Source organism: Phocoena phocoena, chromosome 2 (assembly GCF_963924675.1).
Source record: "Phocoena phocoena chromosome 2, mPhoPho1.1, whole genome shotgun sequence".
Classification (NCBI taxonomy): Eukaryota; Metazoa; Chordata; class Mammalia; order Artiodactyla; family Phocoenidae; genus Phocoena; species Phocoena phocoena.
Window position 1 is genome coordinate 100,460,364 of NC_089220.1, and position 17,640 is coordinate 100,478,003.

The 17,640-nt window shown below is 34.3% G+C and overlaps 1 protein-coding gene across 11 annotated transcripts in view; it reads left to right on the top strand.

Moving 5' to 3' along the window:
• The window catches only part of TCF12 (transcription factor 12), a 379,535-nt gene that overhangs the window by 308,864 nt on the left and 53,031 nt on the right, over window positions 1-17,640 (top strand). For 2 of the 11 annotated variants that reach the window (XM_065900501.1, XM_065900511.1), the window contains exon 1: window positions 11,372-11,440. The exons of 8 other annotated variants lie outside the window; for them this stretch is intronic. In XM_065900501.1, the coding sequence (XP_065756573.1) occupies window positions 11,372-11,440 (69 nt within the window). Of the gene's footprint in view, window positions 1-11,277; window positions 11,441-17,640 lie in introns of those variants that run through there. One more of the 11 variants, XM_065900492.1, reaches the window with a different exon arrangement.

A 17,640-nucleotide genomic window follows, 5' to 3' on the forward strand; every position in this document is an offset into this window, starting at 1 on the left:
GACATCAAAAATAAGTCCACATAGAGATATATTAGAAAATGTTTATTTGAAACAATTGGGTTTAAAGTATTTAAATAATTTGACTTTGATATAAAGAATTCTATTATAATTTTTTCCTTGAACTTATATATACATGTGCCTAATCACCATCTTTTATCCTGGTCCATCTTCCTCATAGAACCCAAAGCTAAAAAAGTAGTTCCTAGAAGCTTGAGAATCAGTTCCAACCCATGTATGATTGTGAGACAGATTCTTTTGAAACACATGACATGTCTCTCTAAACCTAAAAGCTTCATTCAAAACTTAAGAGAGGAGGGCTTCCCTGGTGGCGCAGTGGTTGAGAGTCCGCCTGCCAATGCGCAGGGGACACGGGTTCCTGCCCCGGTCCGGGAAGATCCCACATGCTGCGGAGCGGCTGGGCCTGTGAGCCATGGCCTCTGAGCCTGCGCGTCCGGAGCCTGTGCTCCGCAACGGGAGAGGCCACAGCAGTGAGAGGCCCGCGTACCTACCGCAAAAAAAAAAAACAACTTAAGAGAATCTTCACTTAGATGACTAGAAAACTCACAATCTCTATAAATTTAAGTGAATATTTATGGTTCTTATTTAGTTGTTTTTTTTTAGTTTTATGATAGCTAGTGTTAATAAATAATACTTCATAAATAAGTAATAAAACTTCTCAAGTTTTCCAACTTGAGCTTGATAATTTTTTAAACCATAAAACTTGACATAATTGAAATTATCAATATGTTTTTCAACATTACCGAAGATACTTATAAATTTCAAAAAACAGTAATTTGAATGAGAATTAGAAATTTATTGCTACTAGAGTGGGCTCCATTTAGTAAATTTCCACTGAGAGAAATATGAATTCATTCTGATAAAGTTAGTGAATGTAAAGTGCTTATTGTGAATTAAGAATTCTTCTAGGCTTTAGATATTTAAGTAATAATAAACCATGGACCTTGTACCCTGTCTTCAAGATGCTTACGGTCAAAAGGTAACTTTGACCTTTGGAAATAAGTTAACTTTAAAATTTTTTTCATCTGAGTGATTATCGCCCCCTGGGCACAAAGTGAAGTATCCAGGAAATGCTTTTTGAATTAAATTAAGAGGATAAAAATAAATACTGTGAAGCTATTATTTTATGTTATCTATGATGGGGAACATCACCTTTTAATGACTTCCTGCTCCAAGCTGTACTTTTCAACTTTCTCCTACTCTGGCTGTTCCAAATGATCAAAAATATGTTAACTTGCTTTTTTTGTATAAGACACTGAACTATTTGTCCTATTTTTTTCCTCAGGTGTGCAGTTAACTCCTAATTATACACAATAATAGGAATAAATTTGCCCCCCAAGTGGTAAATTACCAGTAATTCAGCCATAACTCTACAGTGTGCTGGGATTGACGTAGTTAACAATGTAGTGTCATGATCCTCATGTGACAGATGAGGATGGAAAACCATAATACAGGAAACCTTTTTCTAAAGGAAAAAAAATTATGGTTTCATTGACATAAAAGTAAAACAGTGGTTATCTTCCCATATTAAATTGCTCATACTAAAATTGTCTTCAAGAATTTGATCATTTCTTACCACCTGCTGCTGTCTTCATTATCCAAGCCACTTTTATCTCTTTCCTGAATTAAAGCAGCATCTTCCCAACTGACCTCCCAATTTTCCTTAAATCATTTTTTTTAATACAGGACAATCCCTTTAAATTTTAAGTCAGATGATATTCTTCTGCTCAAAATCCTCCAACAGCATCTCGTATCTGCAAAACCAAAGTCCTTAAAATGGCTTTCAAGACCCTTCTTGTCTGTTTTCTGCTACCTCCCAGACTTCATCTTCCACTAATTTATCCCTCTAGCCTTCTGCCCTCTTTACTGCTCCTTAAAGATATCAAGCACCGTCCTGCCTCAGGGCCTTTGCATTTACTCTTCTCTCTGCCAGAGCACACCTCCCTTAGTACCCATATAGCTAGTTTCCTTATATACTTTTCTCTTTGATCACATATCACTTTATCACTGGGGAATCTTTCCTGACCATCCTCTATAAAATGGCAACATGCCCCATATTCCCCTCTCTCCTTTCCTGCTATAATTTTCTTTGAAACACTTACTACCATCTGATGTACTATAATTTATTCTTTATCTGTCTTACCCAGGAGAATTTTGATAAAACAGGGATTTTACTTATGTTGTTTATTGCTTTATCAGCAGCTCCTAGGTGCATAATAGATGCTCAGTGAATAGTTGTTGAATAAATGAACAAACTTAAATGATTAGCAATACAACCATAGTTGTTCTTTCTTCCTGGATCATACTCATTTGACTCAGAGAAGGTATAAACAACATACTGAACAATCTGTAATTAACATATTCTTCAAGGAGAGCTACAAGTATATTTTAACTATCTATACTGTAAGATGTTTAACATGGTTAAACTTTGTAAAAGCTTTTCAGGGAGAAAAAAAAAGCTCCAGTTTTTCATCAGAAAAGTGGAAGTGTTTTCTGTGGCAAAGATCACTGGAATTCTTCCCATTTACATAGGCATAGTCTTACTCTCAGTTAGATACATCACAGCTAGGAAGACCTGAATTTGGTTTTTCCATGTGTGGACTTAGCATTAATAATTGTGATCCTGTATTCATATCTTTATTCCAATTTTAACAATAGTAACACAGTTTGAATCTTTTTAATATTTCAGTCTCAAATAACCAGTGTTAGAGCACCCCAGTGTTCCTCAAGATCACACAGCTGGGGTTTCCCTGGTGACACAGTGGTTAAGAATCCACCTGCCAGTGCAGGGGACACAGGTTCGAGCCCTGGTCTGGGAAGATCCCACATGGCGCAGAGCAACTAAGCCCATGCACCACAACTACTGAGCCTGTGCTCTAGAGCCATGAGCCACAACTACTGAGCCCACGTGCCTTGAGCCTCTGCTCCGCAACAAGAGAAGCCACTGCAATGAGAAGCCCGCACACCACAACCAAGAGTACACCCCACTCACCACAGCTAGAGAAAGCCTGCGTGCAGCAGCGAAGACCAATGCAGCCAAAAATAAATAAGTAAATAAATTAATTTTTAAAAAAAGATCATACAGCTGTAAAGGTACTGTGGTACTGCTACATGCTTTTCACCCTTTATTCTTGTATTATACCCTGTAAACTATCCAACCTATGTATTCATTACAGCCACCTTTGTCTATAATCCACATAATCTCTTTTATGATGTACTAAATTCTCCAGCCAAAAGGCACAAAGAAGCAAATCACAGGCCCAACTTCTTTATTACCGAACAGTGCAGGAGCCACAGCCTACTTAGTTAAGATGAGCTCTCTTAAGTTAAGGATTGTCTCCTTAACTCTTGTTGCCTACTAAAATTATAACAAAGCCATCTCTGTAGAGGCTTACATGTTTATTTGAAGAATATGGCCAAAAATCTTTATTTTCCCGGTGGTGCTGTGTTAAACATAAAATGTCTGACCTGTAGATCAAACTGCACGTTATTAAGAAACCAAAATTGTTACCGAGCTAATTAGATGACAGAATTAGGTAAGAGTTGTTACCTATTGGTAAGATGTCAACCCTTTTCATTTTTTTTTTTACCATTTTATCCTAGACACTACAGAGCTATTTAAAAAGATGTTAGTTTTAAACGAAAATATTACTAGAAATACATAACTAAACCCCTTGTAAAGATAATTCACTTGCCAGCGTATAAATGTTACTAGAATACAAGCATTTGGACTCTTAGCTTAGAATTGAGAAGTTGTAATAATGTTTTTGATTCCCTATCTGATCAACCTTTCATTTCATGTGAGGCTCTGGGCTTTTACCTGTGCCACTTGCAGATATGATTATAAAAATACAATTTAAGGTTGGTGTGTAGACATTAGGTATCATCTATGCCAGTGAGTCATAACCTGGGTCTTCAAAATTAGTAATACAAAATGTAAATATTTCAGAAAACCTAACAACTTGTGTAATTTACTGAAATAAATTATCCGTGCTATCAGATTTCTTTCACTAGAATTAGCTCAGCATGGCAGTGCTTCATTTTCCTTTTAATCAGAAGTTCTGAATGGGAGTTGCATGGCTTTTTTTTAACAGGGAAAAATATTCATTATAACTCAAGAAAAGTTTGGGAGACAAAAATCTTTCAGAATAGGAATTCAGTGTTTGGGGGTGGAGTAGGTAATAAAAGGTTTTACTGTTGGTGAAATGGCTAGGAAATGTTTGGCCTAGTTTAATTCCTGAGTTTTCCAGAAATGGAAACTCAGACTCAGGGAAATTCAGTGACCTCGCCTAAGCTCTCATGCTTCCTAAGAGGCAGAGCTAAAACCCGAATCCCTGTCTCCTAACTCCTAGTCTATGCTCTTTTTCATCATATGGTATGACGCCACAGTGTCTGGAACCTGAGCAGCTTATCTCATGTTACAGAGTACTAATGAGTGGTAGGGAGAATTATTCTGCCCTACTGTAAGTATTTGTGATAGAGATGCATAGAACAAGTAGCTTAACACATTTTCTTCTTTCAGAGTTTTGTGACTGTGTTTCCCAACCTGTCTGGTAAGGAACATTTGTTGGGGTGGCATATTGCCTTTACCAGTGAAGCATACTAAGTAAGCATTACTGAAACTTTCGTTTTGCTTTAAACTGGCACTATCTCCCATCTCCTCCCCTGCTTATTATACCATCCTCATATATGTTTTCAAACTGAAGTATTACTTGGCTTTTGTTGAGAGTTGGTCACCAGAATTTAATGGTTAGAAATCATTCTCTTTTTTCTTTTCCTTTTTTTTTTTCCCGGTACGCGGGCCTCTCACTGTTGCAGCCTCTCCCGTTGCGGAGCACAGGCTCCGGACGCACAGGCTCAGCGGCCATGGCTCACGGGCCCAGCCGCTCCACGGCATGTGGGATCTTCCCGGACCGGGGCACGAACCCGTGTCCCCTGCATCGGCAGGTGGACTCTCAGCCAGTGTGCCACCAGGGAAGCCCCCATTCTCTTTTTAAGATGGGTCTTTTCATAAATTTAGAATCTGCATGATTTCTTCCAGTGAGTATAGCTAAAATGAACTCTGCTTTGTTACTTGATCATTACAAATATGAGGCAGGATGATTTGGTAGATACTCAGTACTTAATTAATTAGAGGTATGAAGTATTAAAAAATTACTACCACTAGCAAGAATTTTTACTGGAACAAAGCATAGATTGGGTGCCAGAATAACTTAATGTATAAGTTATTTAGAGTTTCCAGTTGCAGATTCTTGAAATGGCTCTGGGCTAAGTAAGATGCGGATGTTATTTCTGGTCTCTTTAAAAATAAATTTAAAATAGAGTAGAATATCATGGTACTGTTCCATTTCTCATAAATCGAAAGGATCTTGTACTTTCCAGCTCAGAAGAAAAAAATTACACCAGTCAAAGAAGAAATAAAAAACCGGGGAGCACTTTCCTTAAGGGAGAGGTAACTGGACCCAAGATCAAATTGTTTACCTTCATGGTTTAAAATAATAGCTTTGTTTGCTTCTAGTTTTTGTTTTGTTGTAACCTAATAAGTCAGTAGTGCAATGCCTTGTCCCAGTCTTAAAAGCTCATCAGAGTGCTGGTTTATTAAAGAATTTTAAAACCTGGATACTCTCCTCAACTTTTTTTTACCCGCAGACACACCATTAGTGCTGTGATTGTAGAGCCATCTGCAGGAAAATTATCAGGTTGCAACATAGTTAATGAATCTCTTACCGTGTTATTTCAAGTGGTAAATGAGAAGTGACAAACTGCAATTCATATGGGGAAAGAAATGGACAGCCAAGAGATGCAGGAATTACTAGGGAGGGGGACTCCCCACTTTAATGTTTCGAGGAAAACTGCTTTGTCATAGTGAGTTTATGATCAAGATAAACATGAAGTTTGCTTCATGTTTTATATATTCTCAGTAGTGGTAGTTCTATCTTGTTTGAAGGGGTATTTAATGATTGCCTTTTAGAAGCTTTGTATGATCTGTCAGTTCTGTTCATGTTGATGTCAGAGGGATACTATTTAGTTGCCTCAGAAAGAGATTTATCTGCTTTTCTCCTCCAGGAGGTATGGCTGTTTTTAGACATCCTCATTTTGGTCATAAGGTTGTCAGAAGGGGAATTAAACAAGTGTTCTTTTGCCCTATAAATGCAGTTTATACAGCTGACTGTTTACATTGGCTATACAGATAGGTGTTTTCTATTTTGTTAAGCATTAAGCATTTCTAAAACACATGTTAGGCTTGAGATTTTTGTAAAGAGATAATAAGAAATCTGATGTTCTGTGTCTGAGACAGATGATGTGATTTGTGAACTTTAGCATGAATTTTACTGAGAAGTGGTGGGGGGGGTGGTTGCTCCTCATTTCCAATCAATATTTAAGTAAATTGTGTACCAGTTTTCAGACCAATCTGTAATATAACTCTGATTATTGGTTTGGCTAGGATTTAGGTACTCACAACTAAGGCATAATTGGAACCAGTTTTTCAAAATATCACCTGAGGAAAGATCAGAAAACCAGGTCTTTGATTTTTCATATTTTCATACAGTGGAAAGACAGTATTTGGAAGCCTTTTTACTGATTGATTAGTTATCAGCAAGATAGATGAGAGTAATATTGTTGAGTTAGAAGATGCATTATATGATTTCAGATAAATAGCATTATTATGTTTAAATAATAGGTACTGATTGTTAGTGGATCGGTTTGAGAGGGATGCATTATTTCACTAGTTTTATATTCTTGCTTTATTTTTTGCAAAAGTAAATTTTCTAAATTGTGAGAAAAATAATATTTCTAAATATTAGAAAAAGACCAGAAGACCAACTTCCTGAACACTTAGGAGTGACTTTATTTACAAAGCAGCATATACTAGAAAAATTTGCAATATAATGTTCAGATATAATACCTGGAATTTTTTGGTGTCTTACTGCGCGTTTAGGAGACAGTATTCATTTACTAGTCATCTTTCTGCATGCTAAATAAGGAAGAGGAGACATTTTTGCTTTTGCTTTTGTATCTTCCTACTTGTAGATTCTCTTATTTATTATCCTCTTAAAACTATCCTCACCCCGCACCTCCCTTGCAACCAATAACGTATTAGTTATTTACTGAGTTTCGTAAAGCAGGAATATATAGAGTTCATTTGTGGAATTATTCACATGTGAACTTCGTTTAGCTTTGTTTTTCACTCTGAAAGTCTTATTTTCCAGGAATTGATTCACTTAGAAATAATGTTGAAACTTTTCATGAGGAATCCTATGAGTGGGTTTTAGACTTACTTTTCCAGCCAGATCTTTTGGCCTTTTGGGACACTGGAATGTTGCCTGCTTATTTTAGAAAAAATGTACAATAATATTAACCACTAACTGGCCTTTATTAATTAATTAATTCAAGATGTGTAATTCAGTTAAATTGAAATTTTCTTTTAAAATTTTTTTAGAATTTTAAGTCACTCTTGAAACATTCGTGTTTAAGATAGTTTAAAAAACAGATTTGAAGCTGATTCACTTTGTTATAAAGCAGAAACTAACACACCATTGTAAAGCAATTATACCCCAATAAAGATGTTAAAAAAAACAGATTTGAGAGTTATAGCAATCCAAATATCAGGGATAAAGAAGAGCTAATAAAATAAATTAAAATATTGCATGGGTAACCCCAGGAAATTTTGCATAGCTCTCCAAGGATGATCTGTTTCCCAGTCAACAGAAAAATAAGAAGGAAATAAGGGCCTGGAATTTAAACTGAAGTTGCCAGAAGGTCTCTACCTAGTAGGTTTTTTGGAAACATTTTTTGCTAAATCTTCTGGAAAGAAGTAAATTGCTTAGGCAAAACACATCATAGCTTTTTCTTATCTAGTTTAGGTCTGTGCTTGATGATTGTTGGAATGGCAATAAACATCACATCCTGAACTATTGAAGGCAGGGAAGTATATTTTAAAATCAGTGAAATGCAGTAATCCTCAAACCAGGAATAATCAGTTTGCTAATAAAAGATGTATGGCTCCAAGTCATATTTTTTCAGGGTTCTCTGACATTTTCATTAATCATGTTGCCAGTGTGTACAGTAATGCCCATTTTGCTATAAAAGTTGGTGAGTTTTTAGATTGTTGGATTAGGTAGCATGAATATTGAGTCAGATCACATAATCTTAGAATAACACATAAGTGATTACGTAGAATTGCGGGTGGAAACAATTCAGGATAAAAAGTGCATGACAGTTCAGAGCTCCTGTGCAGGCTGCACGTCTGTCTGAAATCAGGTTTAAAAAGTGGCCCTGTCTCCAGCTGACTCGTTTTGTCAGACTGAGTCATAGGATTAACCCTTGACATGTTCCTTCAAAAAAAAGAGGCAAAGATTAAACAACTGCATTGACTAGAGCAGCACTTGATCCATCTATATGCATTTTTTTTCCTGTAATATGATTCTGCTTAAGAAAAAAAATTGTGCTGCAGCTGTTACATAGATTAAATTAGATTTTTTTTTTAAAATATTTTTGAGGAAGAGAAAAAGGACTTTATCATAGAAGATAATTTGTAACTGTTAAAAATATGTCTACATCAACCAGTTTTACTTTCTTTTGGGTAAGGCAGACTTCAAAAAGATGTTATTTTGGAGTAGCAAACTTGAAGGACATTACCATAGCATACGAGTAAAATACAGGACTATTTTATTTAAATTACCACCAGTTTTCTTGATGATTTGCTGTTTTTGAGGAATAAATTTAATGCCATATGTATGTAAACGCCCACCCACCCCCCCACCTCCTTCTCTTCCCTCACGTTTCTACATCCGCCCTCAGTATAGGCAGTAGTGTATACCAAGTGATTATGTTGGGTACATGGGGGGGGGGCTCCATCTTACATTTGAGCACATGTATGGATTTTGTATCTGTGTTTCTGAGAGGAGGAATGAAAAGTAGAAGCAAAAGCTTTTAATTAATTACTCAGCTCTGCTTAGAAACTATTATGTTTCAAAGTTCAGGTTTCAGGTTTAATAGCAAGTCTTATCCAGTTCTTTAATAAACTGCTTTAGAACAGTAAAAGAGTATTATACTGTCTGGTTTTACTCTGAACTTTTTAAACTTGGATATTTGTTTATTACTTTCAGAATACCATATAGTTGCCTCTAAAATAAAGAACTGTTAATGAAATACTCAAATTTTCATTGTGCTTTAATAGCCAAGATTGCATAGTTGGATTTACATTATGCTGTTTGTTTTAACAAACATCATAGTAGTCTCTCTTTTCTGGCAAGCCCCAAAGAAACGAGCCTAACTACTGTAGGTGGATTTTTTTAAATCAATATATAAAAGTTTTCTCAGGTTGAAGCTGAGCTTCCTACTGATTGTAGGAAGAAAATGTTGAAGTGCTTTGTGGCTGCCCTTTTCCCCCAGTCCCCTAAATTTCTATTTTAAAAGTAAGTTTTTGGTTTTTTTTTAATTCATTAAGGAAAAAAGGAAACTTTATTTTGGTTGGTTGATTTTCCTTTTTTTTTTTTTTTTTAAGCTGTTCTGTCAGAGAGAGACTATGTCTATAAAAGACTAAAATTTACTTGAATGGTTTTAAGGCATGGCATTGTTAATTGTAAGTCAACGCTTTTTACACAGTTCTCTAAGGATTGAAATGGGTCTTTGTGGTCTCTCAGGAGGGAGGAAGTTACAAGCCACTCTGCAGACTGGCATTTTAATGGTCTGCTGTACAGTGATGTTCTTTTGCAGCTGCTGCTTAGCCTTTTCTATATCTGGAGAGTGTGGGGAGGTTTTATTGTTATTCCAACACCATAAGCTTTTAAAACATTATGAACTTAGCTGGCCTTATTGTCTTATTTGATTTTATTGTTATATTTTAATCAATATTTTTCATAAAAATGGTGGGTTTGGGGGTCCCTTATAGAATATTCCTAGAATATTCCCTTAGAGCAGTTCTGCTTCATGAAAGGTGCCTTTAAAAAAGTGATGTGTCCCTTTTTTGCAGCTTGTGAGCTGCCCTCTGATTAACAGTTTTGTGAGAACCTGCAAGGCACAGGGAGAAGAGATAGTACAAAGAGGTTTTCATGGGGGGAAATGAGAGGAAAGAAAAGTTGCTATTCTGTTTTTCTGGGTTAGAATCCACACCAAAAGACAATTTGAAATTTTTTTAGATAATGAAATATGTTTGTGTGTGAGAAACAAAGTATTGGCAAAACAATGTCTAAGACCTTTTGACTTCTAAGTATAATGAATTTTTTAAATCTATGAGATGTTTATTCCCACACTGATTAGTTTTCCTTTTTGAGAAATTTGAACATTAACATAAAAATATGAATATATTAAGTGTTAGTTAAGAAGTATAATGAACTTGGAGGAAAGACTTCCAAGAAATCTTTTTTAGTTTATTAGCTACAGTGCACATTTTGCCTATACATACCAGCCTTTCATATTTTTATGTAAGGGAAAACAAAACCTTGTTTGTTTTTTCTTTTTAATTATTGAATTGCTTAGTACATATTCTAGGAAAGTGCAATCCATTATAAACTTTTAATTGGTGTTATGAGTGAGGAATTTAAGGAGCTTTATAATTGAAAACCTATATTAAATATTATGTTTTAAAAACAGATCATTTATTTTCAAGATAATTTTTTGAATTGTTGGAATGAGCTTTTTCATGAAGTGTGTTCCTGTCAGATTTCTTTCCATACCGTTTTTATGACATAAAAAATCATGGTTTGTTCTAGCTAGTTTAGAGGTACTTACATGACAGGTCCGCTTTCTCCAGGAAGTGACTTTGTACAAGGCTTAACTGTTTAGGTCCTTCTTCTTACACATGATTCAGTGTTTCCAATTCCTGATTGCTTGATCATGTGTTTATCATCATTAGAAGCAACTGTAGGCCATGCCAGATGGTAATGTTGCTAGAGGTGTAGCAAGCTAGGTTTCCCTGCTACAAGTGCTCTAATTTAAACTAAAAATAGGTTAGCAGATCTGTCAGTTTGTCTTTCTTTGTAAGAGAGATATATACTATATATATATGACAATATTAATAATTCCTTGGGATATTTGTCTCCAAGACACTGTATCACTTTTTATTATTTAGCACTTGTGACTTGTATTTTTTTAAAATTCCAGAATTTGTCTTATTGGTATCCTCCACCAGTGTGAGGACTTGATAGAGATTGAAAGAGGTTACTTACAGCACAAACCCTCCCTCTCTGCTCCGTGAGTTGGTTCAGTCCTATTTTGCATAAGTTCCTTTTGAGTAGATCATGTGTGGATGCATAGTGCTGAAGACTTAACTCTGTTTGGCTGTGTGGATGTATGTCTTGGAGAGAAGCTGAGTGCATTAGCTGCAAACAGTAACATTTTCAAAATCAACATGTACTGTGCTTATCCTGTCCCTGGAATGGGCAGCAATTCTTTGATGTATTACTACAATGGAAAAACGGTAAGTCTTTTTCTTTGTTCAGATAGCTTCTAACTGGTTTAAGGGAAAGGAGGGTAGATTAATTACTTTTTACTAAAACCTGTGAGGTTTTGTTTTATCATATTCTATAATACGTTAAGATTGTATGTTTCTTTGTAAGTATGGTTAGCAAAGTTGTCTTTGACACAGTTACTCAATAGTTTTTGGCTTTTATTTTTAAAATAATATAGAAAATAAACTTGAATTTGTGGGATATTTTTTTAATGCCTGATGTCTTTACTAGTAATGAGCTTGAAAGTACATTAGTTTTAATGTTTTCTTATATTGTAAACATATAATCTACATGTAAAATACATATATAACAGAGAGAAAGAGGGAAGATTACTTGATGCTTTGTAGATAGAAGGGAAAGATGAAAGTCATCTTAGATATTCATAAAAATAACAAGTATGAAGCTCTGGGAATGATTAGGGAAGCAGTCAGCTAGTGAGGGCCGTATTTCCTGTTTGGAGTTTCAGGTCCGGAGCCTGACTTTACTCAGATACCATCTGTTTCCAATCAAACTAGAATTTTGACCCTGTACAGATTCATAAAATAAATCACTATTTTTCAAAGAGTGCATTTATACATTTTCCAAAGAATGTATTTCTGGTCGATTTATAGCACATGGTTAGATGTTTTAAAATAATACCTTTTTGTGTTGCTAAGTAAAACTTCTCTGTTTTTTAAATTAATTACTCAGTATTAATTACTTAGTATGTTTCTACAAAAATATCTTTAAGTCAGAGGATTTTGTGTATTCTAAAAAGAAGGTGAACTTCTGGAATATTCAATAGGACTTATCTTTATAAGATAGTTGATAAACATAAAAATGTTATACTACTGAATAACAATCTTGGGTTTATGTCAGGAATACAGTATTTTCCTCCTCAATTTTTCCAAAACAATGTATTAGCTCAGGTGTTTTATTAAATACATAAATGACTTTAGCAATTTTTTTTGGTCAGGAGTAGGGGCATTTTTAATGTTAATGTTTGAAGTTATAAAAAAAATTAATCACATTTTCCTAAAATAGGTATACAGTCAGTTATGTTGGTCCCTTCCCTTTTTATCACTTGAAAATGTTTTAAAGTAGCATATGACTTTAACCAGTGTACGTGAGAACTAATGAAAGCACTTTTTCGTTCTCTGACTGCTTTGGTAAGGCCTCTTTGGACTTCGTTAGCATTTGGTTCTTAACTTTTCAGTAAGCTTTCTTACTAGATGACAATCAAGCCAAAATATCCTTAAACTCATTAAAAAGTATGTGTTCACACTAGCCATATAAACAGAGCTTTGGAGAATGTGAGAGGTAGGTTTAGATGGGTGGTATAAGTGAAATAACTTGATCTCTATGTAATTTCCTTGGCAACTGTCTTTCAAATGTGAAAATTTTTTCTTTTATGTCCTATTCTAAGTGAAATAGTCTGTTTGAAAATGGTGTGTGTGCAAGTTTAGTAAAATTAATCATACAGGACCCCTGAAGCAGAGAGACTATAACTCAGATTGAGTTTAGATTTTATTCTTTCAAGAGCACAGATCACTCTATTACAGCATTTCTCTTTGTTCTACATTTAGGGGTGGAGGGGTGGGGAACAGCTTTGATCGTATTAAGTATTTCCAGGCTTACGGTAGATGACATGGCTGGTATGTTAGAAAAGTGTAGCCTGAAAGTTGATAGCCTGTGCTTGATATAGGTCAAAGGTGACTTTTATGTTCTTGAAAAATGCGTAAAGGATGATATATTTTCTTAGTCCTCTGTATCATAAGCCCTTAGTCTTATATGTGTTTTACTTTTACCACATCTAGTTTATTATTATTGTTCTAACTCTTCAGTAAGAAAATCGTATAGTATGTAATTATATTATCCAAAGACTATGGTAAATACTTCATCTTTGTATATATTGGGAAATGTCTACCCATCAATGCTTTATAGTAAAAACTAGCACTTTAACGTTGCCGGAGTCTAAGTGAAATGTATTTCCTCACTTGAGTTATAGAATTTTTGTATAATTCTCATAATGAACCGGTTAAATTTAAGCTCACTCTTTAACTCCATTTTATCAATTTATCTTAAGATGATAGGACAGATTTATATTTTGAATATTAATATTTTGATTTCATTTTTAAGATCCTTTTACGGGTATTATGAAAGAGTGAGAAATCCTGAGTGATACTGGCCTTAAAGAAAATGCTTTCCTTTTTTTTTCCGGTTTTTATTTTTAAATTTTCAAGTTGATTTCCATATATTTAAGGATGCTTGGGGTAATTTAATAAATAGACTGAACAGACTCTAGGAAAAAAAGATTAATAAGAGAAGAACCTTTTCATATTTTGTTATTTAAGATTATATGGCCGTATTGTACTGTTGGAAATATAAGAGGGCATCTATGTGCAGAAAAGAAAAGGCAAAAAGGCAAAAATGTTAACCCTGTTTTCCCCACTATCAGAAAAGAGAAGGGGTTAATGCTTTATATCACATGTAGCTTTTGTGTAGCTGTATTATGTACCATGCTATATTAATATGTGTTTATGATAAATAGGGGACTTAAAATCACTTTGAATGTTATCTGTTTTTTTGAACTTTGAAAAATAGCAAGGAATAATGGATTTCTGAGATTCCTTACTTATAAAGAACTTGGCCTGCACTCAGTTTTCTCATTGATATGACTCAATTGTGTCCTTTATGCAGAAAGGTAGAAAGAGGTAAAGGAAGGAAAGTTTTGGGAGGAGAGGATTCCTGTTCTCTTCACCTATCTCATCAGCCTCCATTTTCTAGGCCTTGAACTGAAGATGCTATAAAGTGTTCCAGGTATAAAAATTGGAGCAAGTATAGGCATGATGCTCTTTTCATTATTTCAGGGGATTATTTTAATATCATTAGAGACAACACAGAAATCCAAGTTTTAAAACTCAAGCTTAGAAACACATTTGGAATATTCACCTTCTTTGTATGGAATCTGGGAAAGAAGAGACAGGAACTAACATGATCATAAGGGCTACTCTGTGTCAGGAACTACGCTGGGGACTTTATGTTTACCTCATTTAATTCTCACAACCACTCTGTCATTTAGCTGTTACTAGCCTCCTTTTATAAGTAAGGAAAAATTGGTGCTGGGAAGTTAGGTAACTTGCTTAAGCCCCACCCTGCTAGTTAAGTATTGAGGCCAGAACTGAACCCAGGTCTGTCTCCTAAGAGCAGGTTTTCTCTTTTCTATCATCCAAGGACAAGTAAACTAGTCTCCATAGCAGAGGGCCAGATTTCACTTATCCTTACTACTGGTTGTATCAAAGTACTCCGTTGGAAAGAAAATGTCACTGAGAAAAACACTAGGCCATTCTTACAAATAAATATGTTTTGCATGTATGATCAGACTTACAATTTTATGAATGCTAATTGATATGGTCAGTCAAGCAGCTTTTTACTAGTTTCTATTTAAGATGAAGAACTTAAAACTATCCTAGATATGTTTTTAAATGCAGGAAATTAGAAGGCCTCTTCTAATAGAACTCGTAGTAGTGAAAATTGGTATAGCCATGGTTTTGGCACCTGCCTCCCCACATAATTTGTATTATCATAAGAATTAGAGCAGCAAGTAGCTAAAATTGCGTTGTAAATACTTCTAAGATTTATTTTTCAAATAAACATTTTCAGTTAATAAAAGCACAGAAACCAATATGAGAGTATATAGAGCTACATTTCTGTTCCGTTGGGGATTTACTGCTAATTAACATGAGAGAGGAAAGTATATAATTAATTAACTCGAATTTCCAGGCTGGCTATGGGCCCAGTAGGGTTAAATCTAACATTTGTATGATGAGGAAAACATGAAATCATTTAAGCATTCTCTGAAGTTAGAATGCTAAAGACATTGGATGACAAGGAGTTTAGCTTAAATCTGCTTTGATTTTTTTTTTCCCTTTATCAAAAATGTATGAGACGATATTCTAGATATGAATCCAAGGTCTTTTTTTCTTGATTCAAGTGAACACAAATACCAGGAAGTTAAGCCTCTGCCAGGAGAATATGTTGTCACGGGTCAGGTTTATTAATCTTTTAGAAGGAAATTTATGTCCCTTTCCACTAGCTCATGAACATATTGAAGAAAGGGATCAGGTGCTGTATTGTTGGGTCTAAATATTTTTAAAATGTAGATAGCGAAGAAGTGACACTCATTGATTTGTTCAGTACATTATCCTAGCATACAAGTTTCAAACCCAGTCCCTTAAAAATTCCATGGTTTATCTCTCAGGAAAAAAATTTGTGCTTATTATAAGAATGATACTGGTTACAATAAAGAACTGATAAAATACGCCCAGTGATGTTAAGATTAATTAAAATGTGTTTGACTTACCTAAGAAGAAATTCTCACAGATGAAAACCACTATTGCTCAACTATACTTTTTAGACAGCAGCAGTAGTAATTGATTTTAAGCTGCTTTGTAGTGAAAGTTAGAATTCTTTTTTCTTATCGTTGTTAGAAAGGAAATTTTACATTATTTCACCCCAAATCTCTCTCCAGAAATTCTTGGGAAAAGATATTGGTCCTTTTATTTATGAGTGTTGAAAATATGAACATATATTTATGCCTTTTACAGAAATTTCAGTTGTGTTTTTATCAGGCTAACTAATTAGATGAAAAGAATCTTTCATGGATAGCTTGTGTGTCCCTTAGTTAGTCCTACTTCAGACATTTTGCTTTATGATGCCTTTCGGTTTCAGTTCTTACAGTATTTAGTACTGGAACTGTATAAATATTCCTCCCTGCCCATAGGCTTGGAATTACCATAAAAACTTGAGTAGTAGGTTGGACTTTACGGCAAAATTTACTACATTTATATAATATTAAAATACTGAAAACATTGAGATATTTATCAAATCTGTCATTTGTTTAAATATTCTTGGATATTAGGAGATTCTTAAATTAGACTGCTATTTCATGTACTTAAATTTTTAAATGTCTTTTTCTTTTGGGTTGTGCTGGTTTTAATTTTGATTAAAGAAAGAACCAGGAAAGTGGGAAGCCCTGAATTTCAGAAACTTTAAGATTTTGACATTTATGTTAAAGATATGCTTTTTATCCAAGTTTATGCATAAGGTCAGTATGCATAGAAAACAGTGGATCCAAAATGATCAGAAAAATCAATAGGGAATAGTTTTTAGGAAATTTCTTTAACTTTTAGTTAAATTTAAATTTAACTAAATTTAAATTTAGTTAAATTTCTTAATCTAAAATTTCTTTAACTTTTACTTAGCACTCTTATCTCAGTGAGTCCAATTATTTAAAGCAGAAATTTTACTTACTCTTTTTTAAGCAGCCTCTTTTTAGTAAATTCAGGTCCCACAAAATGCAGAGGTAGAAGGAAACTGTTTATGTATATTATTGTGTATGAAACTTGCATAGGTTGACCAGCAGTAACTAAAAAATTCTTATAATAATTACCTAGTTTTTCTTTCTTAGTTTTTGAGTGTTGACCCTTAAATGTGCCTACTTTTAAAATCAGTGGCCCAGAGGTTTAATTACAGATTTTAAAGCTAGAATTTGAGTTGGTTTGGGGTTTTCTTTTTTTCCAGTGAGCTGAACTGTTTTGTTTGTTTGTTAGTTGTCAGGTTTTAGATACTCAGCTAGATCTTGAAAAATTTTTATTGCTTAATACAAAATATAGTTACATAAAATGAGGTAAATTAAGTGTATGCTCCTGAATATAGTATCACGTTTTTATTTTAAAATTATGATGGTAGGGTAAATTAGCCAAATGGTTTTGTTTTGCTTTATTATTTTGGTAAATTGATAAAGATTATGCTGGAGATGATTTATGCTATTAGCATAAACTTTTCACACATTGGAGGTTTATTGTTAGCATTAAAGTGTTTAATGGTATTTAACATTGGAACTTAAAGAGAACTGCTAGTCAAACCATCTTGACAGAAGCGCTAATAGAAGCCTAAACATAATGAAGTATCGGTAATAATTTCTGTGTTAGAGCATGTTCAGAAAAATTTATAAGCTTCTCCGTCTTTCTTCTTTCCAAATTAGATAAAGGTGTTCCCAAAATGTTTAAGAGTTTTGATTTTCGTTTCATAGCCTTTGGAGTTTATGAGACTCCTAGAATATTTCTTTCAAAATAATTTATCTAATTTTAAACTGGTGGGTAAGGAAGAGTGATTTCATCCTGTATTG